General features: G+C 35.3%; 1 protein-coding gene across 3 annotated transcripts in view; it reads right to left on the minus strand.

The window, feature by feature from the left end:
• SLK (STE20 like kinase) overlaps positions 1-24,523 on the minus strand; it is a 51,402-nt gene that overhangs the window by 9,977 nt on the left and 16,902 nt on the right. The window contains exons 2-15 of one of the 3 annotated variants that reach the window (XM_040606054.1): positions 20,565-20,729; positions 18,154-18,202; positions 17,258-17,407; positions 14,559-14,631; positions 14,147-14,341; positions 13,365-13,446; positions 12,257-12,385; positions 8,765-10,183; positions 6,770-6,900; positions 6,384-6,507; positions 5,937-6,116; positions 3,819-3,911; positions 457-586; positions 82-206 (exon numbers count right to left, since the gene is read on the minus strand). In XM_040606054.1, coding sequence (XP_040461988.1) covers positions 82-206; positions 457-586; positions 3,819-3,911; positions 5,937-6,116; positions 6,384-6,507; positions 6,770-6,900; positions 8,765-10,183; positions 12,257-12,385; positions 13,365-13,446; positions 14,147-14,341; positions 14,559-14,631; positions 17,258-17,407; positions 18,154-18,202; positions 20,565-20,729 — 3,045 coding nt within the window. Of the gene's footprint in view, positions 1-81; positions 207-456; positions 587-3,818; positions 3,912-5,936; positions 6,117-6,383; positions 6,508-6,769; positions 6,901-8,764; positions 10,187-12,256; positions 12,386-13,364; positions 13,447-14,146; positions 14,342-14,558; positions 14,632-17,257; positions 17,408-18,153; positions 18,203-20,564; positions 20,730-24,523 lie in introns of all 3 variants that reach the window. The other 2 variants (XM_040606053.1, XM_040606055.1) reach the window with 2 other exon arrangements.

Raw genomic sequence — 24,523 nt, forward strand, 5'->3', positions numbered from 1 at the left:
CCAGCAGAGATCATAAGACTACTCGATTAAAAAAACCAGATATTATAATACACAACAGAAAGTGTCAAAGTCAACACTAACTTTTTCATGCCTCTTAAGCAGCTGGTGCCTCTGCATGAAGTACTGATCTTTGAGTTGCTGTTTAAGGAGCTGGTGTTTCTCTTGTAGATGTCGCTCTTCCAGCTCCCAGATTGCAGCTTCACGGGCTGGAAAAAAGAGGAAGGCTGGTTCAGAAAGTACAATACAATACTTCCCAGTCTACCTGCTCGGGTAAGTTTACAAGTGGCCTACAAGTGGCTTTTAAGAACAATACTTGCCACTCCATAGCAAATGTTTTTATTACATTTCTACATTAGTCATGAAGGTCTTTGATTTCATAACTTTAAGACAGACTATTGTTTTATTAAAATACAACACAAATGTCTGTTTTTAAAGAAAGAATCTGATGCTGGGTACCTCTCATGAGCTGCTGTTTGTTGTTGAGGCAATCTCGTTCAATAGTGGCTAGTTCTGTCTTCTGCTGCTGAATAATTTTCTTCAGAGATGCATCCAGTTCTTGTTGCTGCTTCTGCACAAATTCCTGCTCCTGTTAAAAACCAAAAGAGGTAAATTAATTGTGTTTTTCCAACCATGTTACATTTTAATGAAACTCCCAGTTCTCTCAGCAGTAGCTATATACGAAAATAAATACATCTATGAAAATCTGAGCTAACACACCTCAGCTATAAAATTACGCATCTCTTGTATTTTCTATGTAGAGAGTAGGTAAGAGAATATTTAATGTTTAAATAATACCTTCAGAAATAAGCCCAAAGGCAACAAACTAGCTAGCAATCTGCAATTCATTCCATCTCTTGTCTCTCATCAAAACCAGCTGCAGGTTTAAAGCTAGCAAAGACAAGTACTCAATATAAAGTTGATCTCATCATGTCAAGGGTTAATTATTCATGAATGTAAGAAAACAAAGGTATATATGGTTATTTTGCTTTGGATGATTAGTTAACACCTATTTATTTACACAGTTGGGTTTCAGATTTCTGTCTCCAGTGGTTTTATCTTCTCATGAATGCAAAGATATTGAGGTTGGGAGTTCTGCATGACTGCTATAAAGACACACATTGCTTCTGCAGGAGCTGCTTTCTGCAGGACTGGTAAGCTTGTCACACCATAGCTGAGCTGGCTCCTCACAAAGCGATTTGCCATCTGCCTGATGCAGTCCCCATATGCCCCCTCCCATGCCCCAGGGCCACACTGTTGCCTTTCTTCTTTGCAACTATAAAAAAAACCCGCAAACAAAACCAAAAACTGACCATCTACAAGCATGCAAGCATGCACACACACACTCTTGAAGATCAAGAAATTAAAGCAGGTATTTCTACCATGGCACAAAATTCAGAAGAAAGGATGATGGCAGTGTCCTATCAGAGCCAAGGTGGGCAGCTGAAGCATTTGCTGTTACAGATAACAAAGCGGTGTTGAAGGTGATCTGTCAGCAGGGAGACAGGATGAGGCAGGAAACCAGCACTGGCTACAGATGATCAGTGGAAAGGTGTCCTGAGCTACGTATTTTTATTTTTTTACTGAACCTCTGCTACTTGCTAAAAGTAACATAGGGAATTAAATGTTCATTAAAAGTACTTTTTACTACAACCAGAAGAATCCTGGTTTTCAACTTCACACAAAGTTATTAATAGATGAGGCTTCCATCTCTCCCCACGGACAGCACTTAAGCTTAGACAGGTAACAGAAAACCAGAGGAGTAAGTTGACAGCGACAGACATGAGGCTACAAAAGGAACTGGAAGGCCACATCTGTACATTAAGTCAGATGTACCTAATCAAATATACGGACTGATGAAAAATGCTGGTTTGTTTCCCTTTCTAGATGAAAAGGATAAGAAATCTACAAGTTTATTACTATGAGGGTGCAGACACACAGCTAACATGGTGTTTAATTCGCCAGGATTTTTTTGATTTGGAAGGAGTGGAGGGAAGGAAAACTGTTCTGGTGCAATCATGGCCAAAGAGCAGTTACGCTTGAGCTTTACTCAATCATTTAAAGATCACTGCTGCTCTCCCTACATGGCAAATCTTAGGAAGTTTTATAACTGCTAACACTATAGGATAAACCAGGCAATTTCAGAAAACACTCCGGCCTTTCCACTTCCCACATCTACTCAAGCATCACATATAACAAAGGTCGTGGACTTTACTAAAGAACACGCTGGATGGTTAAAAGGCAGACAGTGCAAGGCAGTCCACCTTTTTTAAATTACCATTTGGTTTTGCCCAGTAAGTATCTTAAAATCAACCTGGATGTCTTTAAAATACATGGTTTCACTGCACACACAGCATAGAAGTCACACACTGTTTCTCACATGTGCTGAACAAACAATAAACACCAGAGAGACGTGTTATATTGCATTTGTGTGAAACTTTAGTGTCTTGCCCAGAGTTAATAACTACTGTAATTTTGATCTTTTTACTATTAATAGTGCATAAATACCTAAATTTGTACTAACTAGTTTGGAGACAGCAGTGACATTGGTCAGCACATATGAGCAGAAGGAGAAAACACACATCTAGAAAATGAGGGAAATAAAACTTCTGTTCCTTTGCATTTTAAGACTTACATCCTGCATTTGTGCGTTGAAAAGCGTACATGAAGACAACTGAAAAGACTGAATCATAACCTGAGCAACACCCTGTGGGACACAATGTACTTCCTATGTCATAATATAATGAAATAGCTTTCTGTTCTTAAAAAAAAAAAAAGGCATCAGATCTGCTGTTTGTTAGCAATATACATTTAAAATGTCATGGCTAATCACGCAAAAGTAGTCACTGACAGAACTTCCAGATATTCTAAAACTAAATGTTTTTACCTTGCCTAGTATTTTTCATTCCAAGTAAGGATACTTCACCTTTAAAATTGTCTCTTTCACCTCTCTTACTTCAACAAACTGAAACCAACAAAGGAAACAAACTAAGTCACTAAAATCACTAAGAATATTCAGGTTTAAAATTGTTTGCTTAATAAGTTCAGAGATGGATATCCTTGGTATGGGGAGACTGCTGCAATTCAATCGTATTCTATCCTGGGAAATCCCCTCTTGAATTAAACACATAATCAATAAAGTTGCTATTATTTTCTACTAGGTCACTCACATAAACATTTAATCTTTAAGTTACTCAATCCAAACGTACTCTGCTGTGGTGCAAACTCACTCTGTACAAGCTGTGGCCATCATAAAGCCAGTCTTTTTTTCTAAAATACCAGCCACCTTTCTAGCTGTGGGTCATGTAAAAGCAGCAAGTCTGAAGGCACGCGATTATAGACGATGTCTTGTGAAGTTTCCATACACCTGCACTTTGGCATTTACATAACTTCATTTTACCTAATCCGTTCTGTTTCTATGAACAAGACACCTCATGCTTACACACTATGCACATTTTCCTCCCCTGCACTCATATTGCTCAAAACTTATTTGTCATTGTAATCTTTGTAATTTCACAGACCTATGGGGTACTTACCACTCAAAAAAGCACTGTAAATAAACCTGTTGTAGAAAAATAGCATTCTTTTTTGCTACAGCATACAAAATACTATGCGTAACAGCACAAACCTGGAAATTGCTGCTCCTACATTTTTACACTCTATGGGATGTGATATAGGAGTACTTGAAGAAAGAGAGCAGTACGTAGGGTTAGTTTGAGTTAAGTTCCATATTCACTCAACAACAACAAGAAATGAAATCATCAAGCTGTGTGAATACTGCTGCCTTTTATATTTTAGTAGCTTGAAGCTGCCGTTGTTACCTGAGCATGCTGGCTTTGTGCAAGCTCCTCTTTCTTGCGTTTCATGAGCTCTTTTCTCAGCTCTTTTGGTGCTTTCTCCACTTCACATAAAACCTACAGTGTATATAAGCATGCAGAAGGTGGCGAAAAGAACACTTTTTCTCCACAGCAAGCATTACCGTGAACATAGGACATGCAGGTCAAGCACTAGAGGTACTGGGAAACGTGCATTACTTCAGTGGCAGGGATGTTAGTTTAGTGAAAAGAGCTTAATGAAAAGAAAAGGAACAATACGTGCTTTATGTATGCCAGCGCAGTGCAGGAAAGAGGTATATGCCAGCCTCTTTTTGCATGCAAATGCTGCCCGGAGCTCTCAGAAATGGCAGCCTCTTGCTTACGTTTTCATGCAGCAGCTAGAATAGTCAAGAGTTAAGAAAACCACCACCGGCAAAAGTGGTATTTTCTTGAAGCACTATGGCAAAAGGACTACAGAGTATATTTACCTCACGGTAAAGCTGTGAACCATGGTTCAAAGTTTAAAATAACTTCCACTGAAAACCAGCTATTTCTGACACTGTCTCAAACTAAGATGCCATTATTAGTGTCTCCAACCATAAATGACATCTACACAGGTTATGTCCTTAAAATAATCATACAAACAAATAAAATATTCATTGGTTGTAAGTCTTTGGTTCTGAAGAATTTAAAAGCAAAACCCACCAATAATTAAGTGTGTTTTCAAGAAAACGTCATGACACATACGCTGCAATGGAACATCTTTCAGTCCAAGGTGAATTAGACCAGATTAGTAGAACGGTTCTAAATATAACCTGGCTAATTCAACTATTGATTGGTTAATTCACTGATGTGTTTTATTTATGTTTAAGAATTATAAAAATGCAACATTGCACACTCCAATATAGCACGGGTAGTTTTAGAGCACCAGCTGCATTTTCCTTCAAGCTGTAAATCGCCTTTTTAAGCTTTAAATACGAAACTATGCACCCAAAAACAAATGCCTATTTGTTTAATAGTGGAAGCATCATCAGCAAACAGAGTCCAAATCACCACATGCTATTCCTGTTTCCATGAAAGATCTGCTTTTAGCTCAGAGCAATACATAAAATTATTCCCGCTTTCCCATGTAGGACCCAATCACCAGTAAATAGAGAGAGACTCAAAAATGCAAGAGGTACCGCAAAAGAAGAAAAATTATTATTTACATATGAGCATATGGTTCAAACTGAATACAGCTTATATTTTTTTATGCACTTTCAGACTACAGGATCATTCTATGCAAAAGCACGGACAGTACAGATTTCTAAAGAAATCTCTGTGAGTCTAGTAACTATTAGAGCAAACACTGGAGCCATTTATAAACAAACGAGCACTACACAATTGATCTGAAAATGAAATAAAACAGCTTTTAAGATGCAAAATCCACATGGAAACACATCACCTTCTCTTACTCTAACGCAAACAAATTCACAGCATAAGGTGTCAGTGACAAATGTTATCCATCTTGCCCTAACTGTATGACATGTATGAAATTAACTGTATAAGATTTAAGGTTATCCAGTCTTTTCCTTCCTGGCTTTCCTTTTAGAGTTAAAAAACTAAATCTGTATAACTGCTGTCACTTCATATAAAGAAATCCTAAACAACAATAGCACACGTTCAATAAAGATCTTACAAATTCCTAACAAAAAAATAAATATCTGGAATTTAAGTGGTTCTCAGTAGTAATCATGACCATATTATTTTCTTCAAATTTCTAATTTGGTAACTATTTACTAAGTAGGTATAGTTGACTTCATTTAAAGTAGAAATCTCAAATATTTTTCATAATTGATAAGAAAATACTTTTTCTTTATTTACTATTTGAAAGAAAGTATTTTATTAAAGATTCTACTAAAAATAGTGTCTTCTTACTTGATGTTTTCTAGATTAAGTCAATACCTAAATATTACTCTTAGCTGCTTGTAGTTCACTTTAGGCTGTAAAACAGAATAATATTGCTAGTAACCTTTCCACAACTCAGTAAAACACGTGAGGTTGACAAAGCTTCTGGGAGACCTAAACTCAACATTCATTATGCCCATACTCTTTATTTTCTATATAATCATTGTTGTCTCTTACCTCCTTTTTTTTGTTCTTCAGCATGTTCTGAAATTTGGACAATTCTTTCTCCTGTTCTGCTTTGATGCGTTTTGCTTCATCTCGTAAACGATTTGTGTGTTCCTGTTCCAAGCGCTCTATTGTCTGTTTCTGCTGTTTTTCTAAATTTTCTATTTCTTGATCGTACTGCCGCTTCTTACTCTGTAAAAATAATTCAGTGTATTTTATTAGAAAACTAAATTCTGTTCAGTGACATGCTGTACCACCGCAGAGGATGGCCATGACAAACAGGTGAGTTCTAGCACACAAGCTGGGTACCCCACAATGGAAAATACTGCCATTTATTTATAAGAATGAACATAAGCCATAGCTGTCATAAAAGGAAACACCTGATTGCTGCTAGTAGTAGTATTCTGCCTACTCCGTCAAGATGTCATATTTTAAGAGCACGAAAACCCAGAAACTCACTGTCATTTCCTGTTCAAAACGTCTGTACATCTGTTCTCGCTGTTGCAAAAGCTTATTACTGAGTTGCTGTTGGGCTCTCTGCTCCTCTTTCTGAAGAAGCCTTAACTCTCTTAGCTCTTGACGTCTAATAATGAAAAAGAACACTTAATATTGATGGGAAAACAAAGGAAGTGGAAAATTACAAAAGATGAAAAAAGCATCTACAATTTAGGTCCAATAGAATTATTTTGCATTGATTTTCTTACTAAGAAACCTTTACATTCCCTCCTACTAACAAAGTAAGTGAAATTAATCCCCAAATATTACAGAAATAAGATCATTAGCCCCCTTCTACTACTCAAAGTGGAACTAACTTCTTGTAAATTTTACTTTTAAAAAACACTTACCGTAGAAATCGCATTTCTTCACTTTTTGAATCATTTTCAGTAACTATTTTTGATGTGGTTACACTCACTTCTACTCCATCAACAACAAACTTCCGAGTTTTCTTTAAAGTTTTCTTCTGTCTTCTAGTTTCCTGAAAAAAAGCATTGGTAAGTTATTGTAGAAGAATGGCTGCAGAAGCATGGCCTTAGAATCTCTGAAGATCTGCACAATCCAGGCCTGGTATTAGAACAGGCCTGTAATCAGAATTGTACTGAAGTTGCTGTGCTGAAGTTAACAAGAAAGGTAGCCTTGAGCTATTCTTGAATCCTGAGACCAAGTCATTATGTTGTGCCAACAGGCCGTGGCTGTAACAAGATACAGCTGCTGGGAAAGGGCCAAGAAAGATAGGGACCGGTATGGGAAAATAGGGAGTAACAAACTACAAGGCTGAAGCACAGCAACACAATTAGCTACATGGACAGAATGCTTATTTTAGTCATGATAATTAGGGGTGTGAGAACCGCGCGTGTTTGGAGACTACTAACCAATTATATTTCTGCTTTACGAATATGCATGTGTATCGGTTCTATATAAGTAGTGTTAGAAACTAATAAAGTTGAGCAAGATGCATAACTCATATTGAGCGTCTTCTTGACTCCGGCGAACCCTTCTTCCAACAAGTTATTCTGTAATTATTTAAGTTATAGCCTTTTTTCTCCTTTTCCTTAATATTAAATTACTTCAAATATTTCTGTGAAGGCCTGCCATCCAGTAATCAGTTCTTCTCACTTACCAAGTACCTCACTAATCCAGCAAGAACTTGGAAAATTCTAATACACTTTCCCTAGTCAGCAAAGGAAAACTGTAATTATTGATCATCTAAATTGCTAGAAGGAAAAAACCCAACCCACCTAGATAAACCCAACAGAACTGATGCAGTTTATTTTCAAGAGCTGAAGACAGTAGCAACTACTGTTTGCTTTTTGACCATAATTGTCCCAATCAACAAAAAAGATATTTAATTCTGAAAAAAAGTACTGAAACTGAATAGCAATTTACTCACCTACTTACTTCTGCTTTGGAAATAGATTAAATTAAGAAGTTTATTTTTTTATTCGTATATATTAGTCAAAATCATGTGATGATCTTGCCGACAGAAATTTCACTTCTCAGAGCTGCTATTGTTTCATTACAAGAGAAGAAAGACCCCAGCTGAAACTGTCTCTCTATTGTGTTAGGGCTACTGCACACATCTTGAAGTCACGCTTAGCACAGCTGTACCAGGGTATGATTTTTGGTTTGGGTTTTTTTGTGGGTTTGGTTGTTTTTTGGCGTTTGTTTTTCTTCAAACCCATAGTTACACAGTTACTATCCTAGTAAGGCTATAATCGTGTTAGTATAAAGATTATAAATAAGGTTCATAATCTGGAATGTTCTTCCTCTGAATAAGGTCGTTCATACTGGCATAATTGCATGGATACAGTACAACCATACGAATACAGTGTTACAGGAATAAACAAACCTGAGAGTCTGTATGCCTTAGCTCATCTATATCTAAACAAAGAGGCAGAAGACAGAAGTGATAGGAATTCAATATAAGATTGGATATCATAAAAGATTTGTCCCGTTAAAGAGGGGTTCTGTGCAGAGAAAGGCATTGAACTAGTCTTCTAGAATATCGGCTCTGAACTATAACTGTTCACAAATCTTCACCTGTAACATTGTTAGACTTTCTGTTATATGCTAGTCTACATTTTCAAGATACAATTATGCAATAATGTAAGGAAATAATTAGCAGCTGTGTGGCTTCTAGTTTTGCTGCATAGCTGCACAAAATCTAGGCATTGTTAGAATGCACAATCTAGGATACTTCTGTTACTACAGTTTTATATTCCACACTGTCATACTAGTTTCTCACTCAATTTTCTTTGTTAAAAAGGTCAAACTTGGGAGATAATTTTAAGGTTACACTCACACAGGATTTTATATAAAAATGCATGATTGCTTATACTTACTTGTAAAGATATTGAACCTGTCTCTTTGTTTTTACTAAGGAAACTAGAAATTGACAAATTCAAATCAATGCTGCTGTTATCAGCTGTAGAACCGGTGCCTGAATCTGCATCATTTTCCTTTATATTTTCCAATTCTAGCTGCTGCAAAGTTTCAGTGTTGTCTTGATTATCTGTTTTGACTTTCTCTTCATTTTCTTCGGTGCTAATACTAATACTGGGGACTGGAGTGACTTCAGAATCATCAGCTTGGTCACTGACAACGTCTTGAAGCTTATTCTTCATTATTTCTTCGGAAGTAACTTCTGAATGTTCTTTGTCTAGCTGAATATTGTTGTCCTGAATATTCTCAGGTTTGCGCTCTTCTGAATTTTGGTCCATATCAGTCAGTTTATCCACCACTTTATTAGAAATATCCTCAGGCTTGCTCTGTATTGCCTTGTGGTCTACGTCATCTTTTCCAGAGTCTTTGATCTCCTTTTCTTCTATGCTTCTTATATTACTAATATCCTCATTTTCACTTTCTGCCAGTTTCTTGTCTACTTTGATCGCTTTATCTTGGCTTTCTGATGGAGTTTCTTCAGAGCTGATTATCTTATGGACCTGCTTAGCCTGACTTTCCACTGGCTTATCCTCTGTCTCAGGTATTTCATCCCCACCACTGATCTGTGTTTCAGCAATAGCATCCATCTCCTTAACGTTGTCAGTTCCATGCTTTAGCATTTCCTTTTCTTCATCAGCCACTTTATCTGCAACACTAGGTAAAGTTTCTGTAGTGGTGTCTATTACCGCTTCTTTCTGAGCTTCATCTTTATCGTCCTTTTGCTTTGTAGTATTTTCTGCAGGGACCTTTTCTTCCTTGCTTTCTGAGAGATCTGTTCTGTTCTCCTCTTCTTTTTCACCAGTTTCCTTAGAAATGTCTTCTTCAGTTTCTACACTCATTTCAGTTGCGGATACAATTTTCAGTTCATTATCTTCTGTTTGTTCATTTTCCATGTAATTTTCTTTCTCGATTTTTAGGTTGGGTTCATCCTTTATTTCTGATTTTGTTTCCACATCAAGCTCTTTCCCTCCTTTCTGGGGTTCCATACCTTCATGTGTTTTTTCCAGGCTTTCTGTAGCCTTTCCAGCTGGCACTATTTTGCCTTGCTCATCTTCACCAGTTGGCACTGAACCATTCTGCACTTTCATATCACCAACAGTAGTACTGCATACGTTATCAGCCATCTTTCTAATTTTAATGTCCTCAGATTCATCTCCAGTTGTTTTGTCATCTGGAAATATAGCGCTGGGTTTGTCCTCAATTGCATTAATTTCTGTTTTCTCAGAAAGAGATTCCAGAACAGAGGCATTCTGAGAAAGCTTATCCTCTTCAGAGCTTGCAATACTAAGATCAGAGGATGCACGCTTCTCTGCAGGTAACTGCTAAAAAATTAAAAGCAAAAAAAAAATTTAAAAATCTTCTAACTTAAAGCACATATTATTCTACTAAATAAAATTTTAAAGCACACAAATATATTATATTGAAGAATATCTGAATAGAGATTAATATTCTATTTACAGGGTGATATGGATTTAATAATCTCAAAGTACTTCACTTGGTATTACCATTGAACAAGTACAGGAACAGCAGACAGGCTCTGAACAGAACAGTTTCGTGAGAACCCTCTTCCATCTCCCATAATTTAATAAAATATACTGTGAATGCAGGAGAAAGATTATGGCCAGCCCTCAGCCTCATCACATTTAACAGAATCTTTAAGAGTCTTTTTCTCCAATCATGTTGCTTTTTTTTCCTTGGATTAGTTCAGTTCCCTAGTAGTCCCAGCTACAGGTGGATTTGAAAGACTTATGCCTTTGTGCCAGTTTGGCTCGGAAGAAGCTGTGTAGATGTAGTACAGCATCAATAAAATGCAGTATTCAGACTTTCTTCTCCTTCATCAAAAAGAGTATCTTTTCCTTGTGTTCTTTGTTAAAAATGCCTGCATATTTTTTTGGTCTGCTTTTTAATCACTGTGAAACTCCATTACAATGGTGAAAACCTCTTGCAGATCTGACTAAGTGACAATACAGAACTGAAATAGACACAGTTACATAACTGTAGGAATTGCTGCTGTGGGAATATGAACAAATGTTATCAGATTACACACAGACATACAAAAGACCGTACTAATAAAGTATCATTTTAACCATAACTGCCCTTCCACTCTTCAAAGCGATTGCGATAACTCTCTGTCTATACCTACTGTTGGAACCTTGTAATTTGCAGATCAGGCTTCCTATTTGCCACTGGGGCCATACTAGGTGAGCTACTGTAACAAGCAGAGGTTTCATCATGCCTTTCCGACCTTAAGGTTTTCCTTAAGCACACAGAAAAAAATTCCTTTTAAGTCAAAAGCACACTTAAGAGATTTCTTCACATAACTGTTCTACAAGCTTAATGTTGATCTCCAAGCAGTTTTCAAAACTACCACACGTAAATAATGTAAATGCATCTACCTCATGGTTTCCTAAACTGCTGCTTGTGTCGAGACACTTGAGTCACATGGTGGATTTTACTCCAGCCCTCCTGGGGACTGATAGCTGAGCAGCTATCAGTGGAGAGAGGGAGGGGGTGATGCCTTAGGAGATGAAGAATAAGTCTTGGAGGAAGCTGGTGGGAACGCATGCTTGGAGACCTCCTGGGGCAGGCAGGGAAAGTGGTATGAAGGCCAGGGGATGTGATTAGCCTGGTGAGGGGCGAGGAGACATAATTCTTGTGCACATGCAGTTGGCTTCTTTACTATTGCTGGTAAGGGCAGCTACTGGTGGTACTGGTCGCTGTCCGTGTTTATAGTGCTTGAGCCAGGTAAGTCACAAAGCAGGCTACCTGTACACTCTGCGCCCTGCTACTGTATCACTGAACTTCATGGCTTTACCCTTTGAGGAACTGAATTTGCATTGTTAAGATTCTTAAGCACTTTTAGAAATACATACATAAATGCAATCCTGTCTTGGTAAAAGATGGCTTTTTTTGCTTTTGTTTTTTTGACAGACATGCTGTCAAATCAGTTTATAGGATAATGGCCAGGTATCTTCCTTAATGTTTTAAGCATCTTATGGAATACAATTATAAGTACTCATTTGTCTAGTCATTTTGACGTAAAACCACTTATATAAATATCAGTATCTGATTTTTTAAATTCCATACTACACATACATGTGTAATGTGTGTATGTATATATATACACACACATGTATAAAAATAAATGAAGACAACATTCTTTCTTAGATAATATTCTTTACCATTAGTTCTTAAAGAGTTTAAGAAAACGCTAATTTTGAAAATGCTGGCTACTTATTTTATAGTAAGGTTAGAGTAGTAGTAGAGTTTATGTTTTTATTCTTAGAAGACTTGATGTAAAAGTTCGGTAGTACATCAAGAACTGAGTTCTCCATAGGAAACTGGTGATTGAAACTAGCTGCATATTTAAAAAAAGTAAAATTTAAACTGACCAGAGAATTTTCTGTTTCTTCTTCTTCGTCCTCATCTTTACCATCTTCAACTTCTTCTGTAACTTCAGCCTTAGCTTCTGCAATCAATTCTCGTATTGGTTTATTGGAAGTAACAGTAACAAATGGATGCTTGTGAAAATAAAAAAAATAAGCACAATATTAAGTGCTGACTTCATTGTACACAGTGGTAAAGTCATAACTTGAAATAAATGTAACTACAGAGAAATGTTACTTTGATTCTTTAAAACTTGAAAATTCACAGTTAAATTAATCATAACTGCCCAATGTATATTTTCTGCAGTTTTAAAATAAAAGCATTTGTATTCAAATATGCTGTATAAGTAGTCTAACAAACTTGCTAAAAATAAAAATAATTCATTTATACTGACCTGTTTCACAATCCAAAGAATAGAAGTAGAAAGATTTTTAAAAAGGTTATTTTTCCTGGAAACGAGTTTCATTTCTTTTCTGTTCCACAGTTACATTATTTCCTGAATAAGCTTTATCTAGAAATATTCTTTCTAGAAAAAGTCTGTTTTGTCTTTAGAACAATTTTTCCTAACATAGAATTCTACAGTTTTCTTTAAGAGGAAACAGCTACCTGTTCTCCTACTGTCTGAATCTTCTTTCTCTGCTTGGCCCTGCTGCTTAAATCTATTCAACATATGCCGGATGTATTCTGGATAAAGTAAGTGTGTGCTGACGTTAAACAGAATCAAACGTACCTAGTCACATCTACTACTGTTTAGCTATTCTGAAGTGACAGCATTATAGAGGAAGGCTGAGCACTAAAGCTTTTAAAACACCTGTCAGCAATTGGCTACTTACGTAAATATCTCCTTCATCCATTGTAAGTAGCAAAGTACAAATACTTATGTAATTAGTTATATTATATCAAAATACATAAACAAAAAATTTGATCTGCACTTGATATCACTTCATCAGATTTTACCAAATAATGATCAATGCAAAGATGTTAAAACCAGATTGTATATGAACACTTAATTATAAATTATTTAAATGGTTACTATAATACTGCTTTGCTTTTTTTTTTAAAAAAAATATGCTTGCCTTTAAACAATAGTTCTAAACAATTAACTCTTCCTACCTGTAGAAGTTGATATGCACTCCACCTTGCATCTACATTCTTTTCCAAACATTTCTTCAGAAAATCTTTAAAATCAGATGACCTACAAAAAAAGTAAATAGGTAGTGGTTCCTCTTTTGTCTTGACATCAGACCGGTGTATAGTGAAATATTCTTTTGCTTTCACATGCATCTACACTGTAATTCCATGTCTTTCTATTATTTAGGAAAACACAGAGACAGTACAGGAATGCAAAGACCAATGTAGCACAAATAGTCTTTAAAATGTTTGTTCATTAATAGAAGAGTTTACTTTTGGGACTGGATTTATAATACACCACATCTGCTATATCACTAATTGAATCACACAAAGATATTAAAATAGATAACAGCTTTTTAAAATGTTTTCTTAGAATAATTCTTAGAATAAAAATAACTTAAGTTTCTTTTCACCCATTTTTCTTTTTCAGATGGTCTTCAGACCTTTTAAATTTGTAAAAAGCTATTTAAGATATATTTTAATGCAGAATCTGCAAAGTATTTCAGTATAGAAGCTTCTACAAAGAACTACAACAAAAAGACCATAGCCCCAACTGGATAAGGAGATAAATACATATATATGTATGTATTCATGTACAAGTGTACATATATAGAACAAGCACCTGACTTCATGCATAAAGCTAGTCCCATAAAGTTCAACAGGTCTACACCCACAAACGTTCAGTTCAGCAAATATACGACTTAGCTTACATCACACTCAAAGCCTACAAATTAGGGTGGAAAAGTTGTAAATTAACTACTAACCATTTTGAAGGCTGTGCTAATGTAGGCGGATCAGATTTTGCTATTTTCAGAAGCACTCGCATTGGATTTAATTCATGATGAGGTGGCTCTATTTGAGCCATTTCTATTAAAGTAATGCCAAGAGACCAAATATCAGCCTTGTAATCGTAAGGTCTGTCTTTAGAGGTCTCGCACATTACTACTTCTGGAGCCATCCTGCAAAGAGAATAATGAAGTACCAGATCAGAAAATGCATTCTCATCTGTTCTGAAAAAAGTTCTAAATCAATAAATTCACTGAAGCATTTTAAGAAGCCCATCCTACTCTCACTAAATATATTTACATGATATTGTATTAAGCTTGTAATATTAACAACAAAGGTAATATTAAAATACTAGTTCATACGAAAAAGTCAGCAAAACAGTGCACTTACCAATATGGTGTACCAATAAAAGAATCTCTTCTTTGTATTGTTCTTGTGTTTTTAGCTGATACTCCAAAATCCGCTTAAAGCAAACAGTAAAATGCTATTAACTGGGTGGTGGAAAACATTAGATTTTTATATTTTACAACTGTCTTTTAAAGTGTTGTATGTTCCAGAGCAAACATTCTGCAGTATGAAAACTTCAAAGCGAGATTAAAATATTTGTGTGTTGATAACTGAGTGCCAAGGTTCTATAGTATTTCTAATAAAAGATATTGAATAAATGTTATTCTCCATTGGAAAAAAAAACAAACAAAGAAAGTAATGCTACTGTTTTGCTATGTGGGACGAGCAATGCATGTATTTACTGTAGCAATAAGTGGGTTAAATTATTTTAATTAGAAAATAATTTCTTTAGACTATGAAGGCTGTATTCCTTAGACATGGCATTAGCTCTTACTAATTCAAGAATTCAATTTAATTTTTAATTTCAGGATTCCGATTCTCATAAAACTAGATTTTTCCCTTTATCTTACAGGTTTCTTCCTACATTATTTTTCACTTTATATTAAATATCTGAAAGCTTGCATATGCATTTTTGATGCATTTTGACCCAACCAAAGCCCAATTTTCTTTGCAATTAGTATTACCTGACTATAAAGCACTACACATTTCTCACTTAGTGAAAAAAGACTACATTTAAATAAGTGTCATATGCTCATTATAGATGTAACTTTCTTCATGAAGATCTAGAGATTACAGCAAAGGGACAGAATAGCCATATGTTGCCATCTTTAATCTGTACAAAATTATTTGATGGACTCAACACTTAAAAAGCCTGATTTTGCTCTGTGGGAAAGAAATAAGGACTAAGAGAGCTATTTGCTCAAATGCAAAATCTGAAATCTTGGGGAACTACTGATACTGAAATATTAAACCTCAAATCGTTAGACAAATAAAATGCAATGAAGGAAATTGATTTGCCATTCATGTATTTGTAAAACAAGGAATTATCTATTTCTGCGTGTACCAGAACATAAACAGTTTAAAAGGAGTAAAACGCTCTTTTCAAGGGATGCTGTACATTTTTCAAAACTGAATTTTTTTTTTTAGAAATCTTAATTAGCAAACCTGTATAGATCACTAAATGTAGGTGTGGAAGAAACGTCCCTGTGGTCTGAACTGTAAAGTAATATCCTGACAGCCTGCACAGTGCTCTATATCAGCTAAGGCTGACAAAATCTTAAAATAGTTCCAGTCTGTATGAGGAGAAGCCAGGACATGTGAGGCAAATAAAATGAACAGAAACAAATTATTCTCTCTCTGACCATGAGACTCTTGCTATGACCTATGATTTCTTTTACAGTAGTACTAAGAAACTAATATAGTGGTTCTATTATATTTATAAATAAGGCCTGTAAGACTGAGTCCATCACTAAATCTTCAGGCTCCGGGAAAAAAACAAACGGTAAAGTTAACTCATACTTTGTGGATGAACAGAAAGGCACATGCAAATATTAGATGTACAAGTAATAATCTTGTGCAAGGGAATCCATGCAAAACACAGATACACTTAACTGATTAAGGTAGCAAAGCAGGTTCTTAGGTATTCTCAACTTCTTAACAGAAATGATGCACTATACCTTGCAGAGACACTGTGATCAACACAAGTTAGGTAGTAGGTATATTTGTGAATTTGGGTAAGTCTTGCTTACAATTAAAAGGAATGTCTGTAGCAAGGCTGGGAATTTTGACCCCCTGTTCAGCGTGGTGATCTGATTCTCTCCTTACCTTTACCTTCTGTGTAACTTGCATCCAAAGAAATACAACTAATCACACATGTCATCTAGAGAGAAGGTTTTCAAACCTGAACGCAAGCTGCTGTGTCATGGAACTATGACATTGGTAAAGCCACCGTAGAGGCTGACAGCTTATACACGTGTGCTCCTGACAAAGCCCTGAACAAAGTGGATCCAGACAATTCCTGTCTTTTCCTGGCTGAATGCAGGGATGCTATTCACCACCAGTAGTCTTTTGTCAGTTCTTCATGAAGGAATCCTCATGGATTCCCTATCACATCAGACAGAAAATGTGGATGACTGCTTAAATTCAGATAAAAAAACAGAAATCAACAATAGTAAGCTTGTATAATTTTCTTCCAGATTGTTCTATCTTAATTTCAGTGCAACTAACTACTAAAAAAGGGATGGAAAAACTAAACTGAGTAATGAAGATTACTCTTCTCTCTCAGCAATGGAAGAGAGAACAGTACTAAGTACTGTTTTTTGGTGATAGTGAAGGATGTTAGTTTTCTAAGCTAATAACTTCAAAGGGAAGTTCTGATCTTACCGTAGTAAAGATGACTATAATTAAGAACATTATACTACTAAACAGCAGGACCTGTGTCTGACTTTAGGGAACTCAGTATGGATAACGATATGACTCCTATTCCTGCTGATTTTGAAGTCAGAAAGACGTACAAAGTATGGTTAGAACAAGTTTTTTTGGGGGGTTTTGTTGGGGGGTGGTGGTGGTGGTGTTTTGGTTTGGTTTTTTTTTCGTACTGGCAAACCACTTGCATCTGAAAAAACTGTCATTGTTAGACTGGTATTTAAATAGATAAATACTGAAATCTGGCAAATTACCGCCTAAGGAAAATACAGTTACAAGAGCACACAAAGTACTGGGAAAGACTTTTATATGCTTACCGAGTTTAATGTCTCCATCTAATGTGAAAAGAATATTGCCAGCTTTTAGGTCCCTGTGGATGATCTTATTTTCATGCAAGTAGTTCAATGCTTCCAGTGTCTGCCTGCATACCACTTTGATCTGTGGCTCCGTTAATGGCCTTTCAAGCTCTACACAAGAAATAGACAGAAATAAACACAACGTGTTTGCATTTTATGTTATGTGTTCATAGCAATCAATATAGAAGAAAATTAATGAATCTGACAGATTCTGAACATCATAAGTCATAAAAACTTATATCTTAGAATATTTGCTCATTTCACTAAGAATTTAATCTCTTGTGCCCAAACCCCTCCTCACTATGAACTATGTATACCTGCCTATCTGAACTGTGAAAAAGCTATATAGTTTAGAGATTGGTTCTTTACTGTGGTACACAGAGATGTTAAAGACTAGATCTTCTATTTACTGGTATTAGCATTCACCTATTCTGGGGAATAAGCACAGAAAAATCTAAGTTTAAGGCTGATGCAATAAAAAAAAAATATCACAACGTAATTTGGAAGATGAAGGGGGAAGAATGAGACCCTGAAAAGAGCTCACATAGATTATAAGAACAGAGAGCTCCATAAGCATATGGGAACAACTCATCACATTCACTTAAAGGATCAAGACAAAACTGTGTTTTGAAAAGTAGACAAACACTTGAAAAATGAGAGAAAATTAATCTAATTTAAGAAATTATAATGTCCATATAGATGTAAATGCTAATTTTAAACCCCCAACATTCAACACATAGCACACCAATCACACAAATATTTGCATTTCAGAACAGTATACACGTGAAACAAGTCTTACAATATATATAGCAATTTTAAGATGTTACTAAGTTTATTATTTGAAACAACTTATTTACCCAACATTACTGCATCTACTGCTCCACCTGCACAAAATTCGATCAGGATCTGTACATAAACAAAAGAATACACAAATTACAAATTAAATAGTTCTGCTGAACTGAACCATTGACAAAGGGAGCATTATTGAGACACCAGTTTCAGCCTATTTGGCATTCACAAATTATTTCACTAACCTCTGTAAAATAGTACTGTTACTCAGAGAAAAGTAAGGCTGTGCTGCTCAAGCAAATTACTTGAAAAATGCTTGGAGATCCTCAGGCAAAAGTTTTAATTCAAATATAAAACTGCATAATAAAACTTATAAAACTTAGTAAAATAGTCAGCTTGAACCAGACCCATTGTAATGTGATTTACATAATCCCTGCAAACTCATTTCTCGATTATTTAACTGTACTTCTACACTATAATCTCTCTGATTGGAAAGTCCAAGTACAAAAGATGTAAGATTTTCCTCTTCTGAATTGTTTCAGATGAAAAAATTGAAAAATACTCTTAAAATTTACAGAAAATTACTAAATTCAGATGTTTACATTAATTTTCCTCCATTTTCACTGACACCTACAATACATCAAGGTTTTTATCTCAGAATCTAATAATACTAGAACAACTCCATGTCCAGTTCTCAGTTTCTAATTTGAAACAAAAATAAATTGCAACTATTTTGGGGCACAAACTATGCTGGCATGTAGGACAGAAAGATCATACGCAAAGGAAAGAGGGCAGACACAGAGAATGAGGAGAGCAAGGAAAAGGAAAAGTCATTCAAGATTGACAACCCACTCTTCCTTATGTGTTTTCTGTTCTTTAAGTTGAACATTAAACATTAAACAAAATTTCTCAGTCTGACAGCTGACAAGTATGTCTTGTCAGAAATCTATCAGTCAATATTCTGGTATTAAATAATGTCTTAATTTTTTCCTTTAGAGTACTTGTAAAATCAGAATATTATTGCCCATGGAAAAGGAAACCTCAAATTATACCTTATACCATAACACTTACATATACACAACTTACGTTACATATTACTTCAAATTACTACTATAATTAACCCTCACAACAATGGTTCTAAAAAATGCATTCTATAATGCAACTCTTGTAAATCCTTTAAATCATTATTCCATTTACATGCCTCTACATACCTACTGTCAAGTACGTTAAGCGCGAGAAATTGTAAATAGATAATTTCTTTCTCTAAAATTTGCTGTTTGATCTGACAAATCTGACAAAGGTCTCTTTGGTAGAGAAATTGTGTTTCTAAAACTGGAAAGCAAAAGCGTATTTTATGTCCAACTATCATTCTTTTCTTTTTTGCCTCCACTGAATTTTGTTTACTTACCACATCATTATAGCCTTCCCTTTGTTGCTTTCATGCCTCTGCATTTCACTGTAACTATACATCTACAATTTTATTTTCAAACTATTTACACTTCCTCCTTCTATCGTTATTCTGCCAGTGAAGCATATCCACACAGTTTCATATTCTCCCTTTATGCATACTTGCTTTCATGCTGACCTTTACGCATGGAAATATTTTTGCTATTCCATTTTTTATACAAGGTAATTTTACTCTGCATTCAGATCACACAAAGTTTACACAAAGCTTATCAAAATAAATCTACATCAGGAAACATGGTATTAAACTTCCATTGTTTTCATGCATAAAGTATAAAACATATTTGTAAGACTCCAAGGAAATTTTCTTTTACTTGTTTTAAGTATCATTTTTAATTATAAACTCTTTAAAAAAACCAAACATGTATTCTTCGTACAATTCAAAAAGCACTTACAAATATTGCACTGGATCACCTAAAAGAAAAAATTGTATTTTCATAGCTAAAGCAATTCAGTGCACAGGATATAGCAGAAAGGTGATGTACAGTCATATGTATGCCTGCTATACTTCTACATACAAATATCTAGGTTTTAAGTAAATTAATTATGGTTCAAGTCTTGGTGCCAACTGTCCTTTCTGGAAGTACCAATGAATTCACGCGTTATCTAACATACATACTTCACAGGCTGACCTTTTAAGCATATTATTTATTTTTCAGCTGCAGATTCTGAATCTCACTCTAAACTGTGCTAATGTAATTAAAATCTGAGTCTTGCTGTTATAAATAAGCACTAAGAACTCTCTCCATACAACAAAATGAGCTGCTAATTTCCAGATTTTAGGTTCAAATTCATGACAAAATGACTCAGTGTAGCTCAACTTTACAGTGACAATTTCCTAAAAGTCATACTCACAATTTAGGAATTAGTTTTGAGATTGAACAGCTATCCCAATAGTGACAACCCACAAGAAAGGTGATTCACCAATGATCTTTTAATGAAGTAAAGCAGAAAAATGTAATTTCAATAACCTTCCGAGAGAAGTAAAAGTATTTAGAGAAATAAAAATACCTACCCACAGATTGTTTTCATAGTAGAAAGCATCCAGGAGCTTAACAATATTAGGATGATCACAGGATGCTAAAATATCAATCTCAACCATGTAATCTTCAAGTTCTTCTTCTGATTTAGTATCAATCACCTTTGCAGCAGCCAGTACTTTCGTTTCTTTGTTCTGAGCCTATAAAAGACACAGCAAGCATAGAGATGTGAATTTCAGCAGACAAATGTCACTAGCCAAAAAAAAACCCAAACCAAAAAAACCCCACCCTAAAAAACCCTCTCCTGACAGTTCTGTACCATTTTCCTGCCTTTAGTTTGCTTCTCTACAAAAAGAGAATACTTGCATATTTAAGACTAGATAAAATTGAGCAGAAAGAGGTTTTATCAACTTTTTTCAAAGTCAAGAAACAACAAAAGGCAGGAATACAGAAATACTTCGTTCTTGTCACATTCTTTAAAACATCACGCAGCTTAGCATCATTACTTCGTACTCCTAAAAATGAAGTTTTGTGCTGCTCTTCAAAAAACTATCAACACTCGGCAAGGTGTGTGAAGTAGCCTCCACTCTCTCATTTCTGACCGCACATCCTTGCCCTTCTGATGCTCCCCACGCTGTGGCAGCACAGCTGTGCCCGAAGCCACCCAGATCATCTACCAGTCACAGTAGGTTACTCTCTTCTTCACCCAGGGGCTGCATTCAAGCTCCCATGTTAAAAAGGTGCCAAGCTTTTTAATTAATTTCTCCAGGCATTTTACTCTTTGCTTCAGAAGTCTAGGACGACTTCATCGATGGCTACTCATTGAAGTTGGCCACACTCAAAATGCTGCCGGCCTCTACTTTGTAACTCCACACCTTGAGAGAAGGGAGCTAGAACTGTTGTAGTGGTAAGGTCAGCTGGAGAATAAGTAAGATTTTGACTTGAAAAGCAGAAGGAAAACAAGACATTGGGTACCCAAGGGGAAAAAAAAAGAGAGAAAAAAAAAAGGCATTTCTGCTATGCATTTAAATATTCTTCAGCTTTTTTAAAACATAAGAAATTACAAACAGTGCAACTGTTACATTGCAAAAAATTTCAGAAACCAATTGCTGTAAATACTTATTCACAGAATACTACTGAGAAACTAATCCAGCAAAACTGGGCAAGGTGAGATGAAAAAATAAAAATAAATTAAGATTTGGGGAATAAAGCAAGGATTAAACACAGACTATATATGTGTGTACCTATACACACACACAAAATTATGCACACTTTCTTATAATTGTCTTGCAAGATATGTTTGAAGGAATACTGTAACACGGAACGTAGTGAACTTTAAACAAGATGGCGAATTTTCCCAAGCCATCATAAAAACTCTAGCTTGCCAAGGCATTTCCAGTGATTACCCTTTGCCTCTGAATAAATTAAGTTATAGGACTAAAGTTTACTTCAACAATTATAGGTAAAGACCATGAAGAAAAGGCCGAGATTTACTCCACCTAGCTTTTGACATTCAAAAGAAACTAAATGAAAAGTAGGGACATAGGCTCTCTCCAAAGCTGCAAAAGACAAGAACCTGCACGGGCAATTCTGACTCCTGATGTGAAGCATCACAAGGTGGCTCATCCCATCTCTCTGCTGGTGCATGGGATATCTTGGCCTCAAACCTAGTTGAGATGAACCCAGAACAGGACACGACAAGAATCCCAAAACCTGACTTTTGTCACCTAATTTCGTTAACTAGCATCATACAAAAGCTGGTATCAGACAGCAAGTAAGAATTCTTAAGAATTATTTCCAAGGTCTGAATATTATTACTTTCCTAGTCATAAATAACTCTCTCAATGTGGCGAGAGAATAAAAGATTTAAAGACAAATGTTTATGATAACATTCAGTTAAACAGCAGTAACAGCAAAACACAATTATAAGCATAGTCCTAGCTGATTCATCTCATGTTGAGGGTAAAGGTTTTCTGTAGCATTTATTTTTATCTCAATATTCTTTCCAAAATAATAAAACAACCAATCTTCCCAACCTCAATATTTGCCCACCCGTTTTTAAAAACAAAGATAAGGTCTCCCTATAACATTATTTGAAAACAAACTACTATGAAGTTTTCCAGCATACATTCTAATAATGAAAAGATCTGCCTAATAACGCAAACATCGTTTGTTTTGCCTTCATGCTTTAGAGCAAGAATGAAAGACCAACCTTCCATTCTAGAGCTGCGCTGTAAATTAAACATGAAACTGAAACAGATGTCTGACTCCACAACAGAATTAGACTTGGTAGCTTTACATGTGCTGAAAAATGGTTGTTAAGGCACCTTTCTAAAGAACTCAAATAAATTTACTCTTTTGAAACATGCATGCCCACACGCTCCACTGTACCTTACAAGAAGGATACTTCAAAAAAACAATAATGAAAAAATTCTGAAATTCATTTTTACACAAATTTGCATGTAAACTATGTAATAGTAGTAATATTTTCTTTAAATAAAACCATTTTAAACTCCTACATCAAGTAACAATAAGAGATGTTACTGTTTCCAGATTCAGCTTGACCTGGCGGGGGGGACTGGTAAATTAGCATGCATGATAACATGCTAGGGACTTTGCTGCATTTGTAGCATATATTGCTTTTTTCTACTGACAGAGAACTTTGTCTTTTGATTTTTTTCCCAGATCATTTTGCTTCAAGTAACTAGAAATCTGCTTTCAATAAGTTTCTTTTATTTCCTCCTTGTGTTAGCTCTATTAAAACACCTCATTAAAAGTCAAAAGCTATTATAGAGACAGTATGATAAACTTTATAAGCATCTTAACAATAATAAACAAAACAAACGTTCGTCTTTGTTCTGACTTGAGATAGTAAAATTTTGTAGGTGTAGATCCAGATTTTTTTTTCCAGTTCTTAAAATAAAAAAGCTTTAGAATTAGCATATTTCCACCAGGTATTTCTGAGAACTGATGAAACATTATAAGTATACATCAAGTTACAACTGAAAATAAATAAATAAAGTATATATATTAAACATGATTTTTAAAAGTTCTTTTTGATTAAGACATTATTCATCTCCACCCCAGAATGCACTCTGTAATAAATACCCATCTATGTGACATGCTGTAAGAAGTACATTAAAAATATGCTCTTTTAAATTCTGTAGGAAAGAATTCTACTGTTCATGCGTAAGATTTATGTAGTGCTGTATTGTATGTGAAAAAAAAACCAACCCTCTGGATTAGAGAGGAACAAAAAGCATTTATAAGCTTTGCGTGGGCTTGTTTGTTTTTTCTAGACTTTGGCTTAAGTCTTTCTTCTGCCACATAACATTCTCCAAAGGTCAGAGCAGGAGCAAAAATGTTTCTGTAGATGCCATCTTCATTTGCATATACTCATTTTGCATTTGCATACACGAACACTTAAAGTCAAATAACCATTCATGTTACTCGGAGGTTCTGCGCTTTCAAAGTATGTCCTTTATCAGTAGCCCAGCAGTTTCTTCCTGTATTTCAGCTCTCAACTACCAATTCAAGTTATTTCAAATGCTCGGCTTAAATACATTTGCTTCCATGACAGGTGATTTAAGCTTCAGTCCTATGCTAAGAAATCCAAACTGGCATCTTCAATGGTTATGGTTCAATCCTGCCTTATGTGGAGACAAGGAAGAAAAGGGAAGAAAGATTTTCTTTTATTGCATCAACAAAATTTGATCTTTTCAAAAGATTCATACGCAATGGTTGAAAACCGATTTGGAATAAATCACTCCTCCAAGATCTGACTAATGCAATATGACATACATGAAACTAACTATTATATGCAACAATACATAAATATTGCAATCCTTCCACCAAAACTTCTATTTGGATTATATGTTTAAGGTCACTACAGCAAACATTGACTTAGAGAGAGATAATACGCACGAGAGAATAGCAAACTATATGTTGCAGTGTGGTTCTTGCAATAGATGGTACAGTCTTGTTAGCAGAACAC

This window comes from Falco naumanni, chromosome 9, assembly GCF_017639655.2.
Source record: "Falco naumanni isolate bFalNau1 chromosome 9, bFalNau1.pat, whole genome shotgun sequence".
Taxonomy (NCBI): Eukaryota; Metazoa; Chordata; class Aves; order Falconiformes; family Falconidae; genus Falco; species Falco naumanni.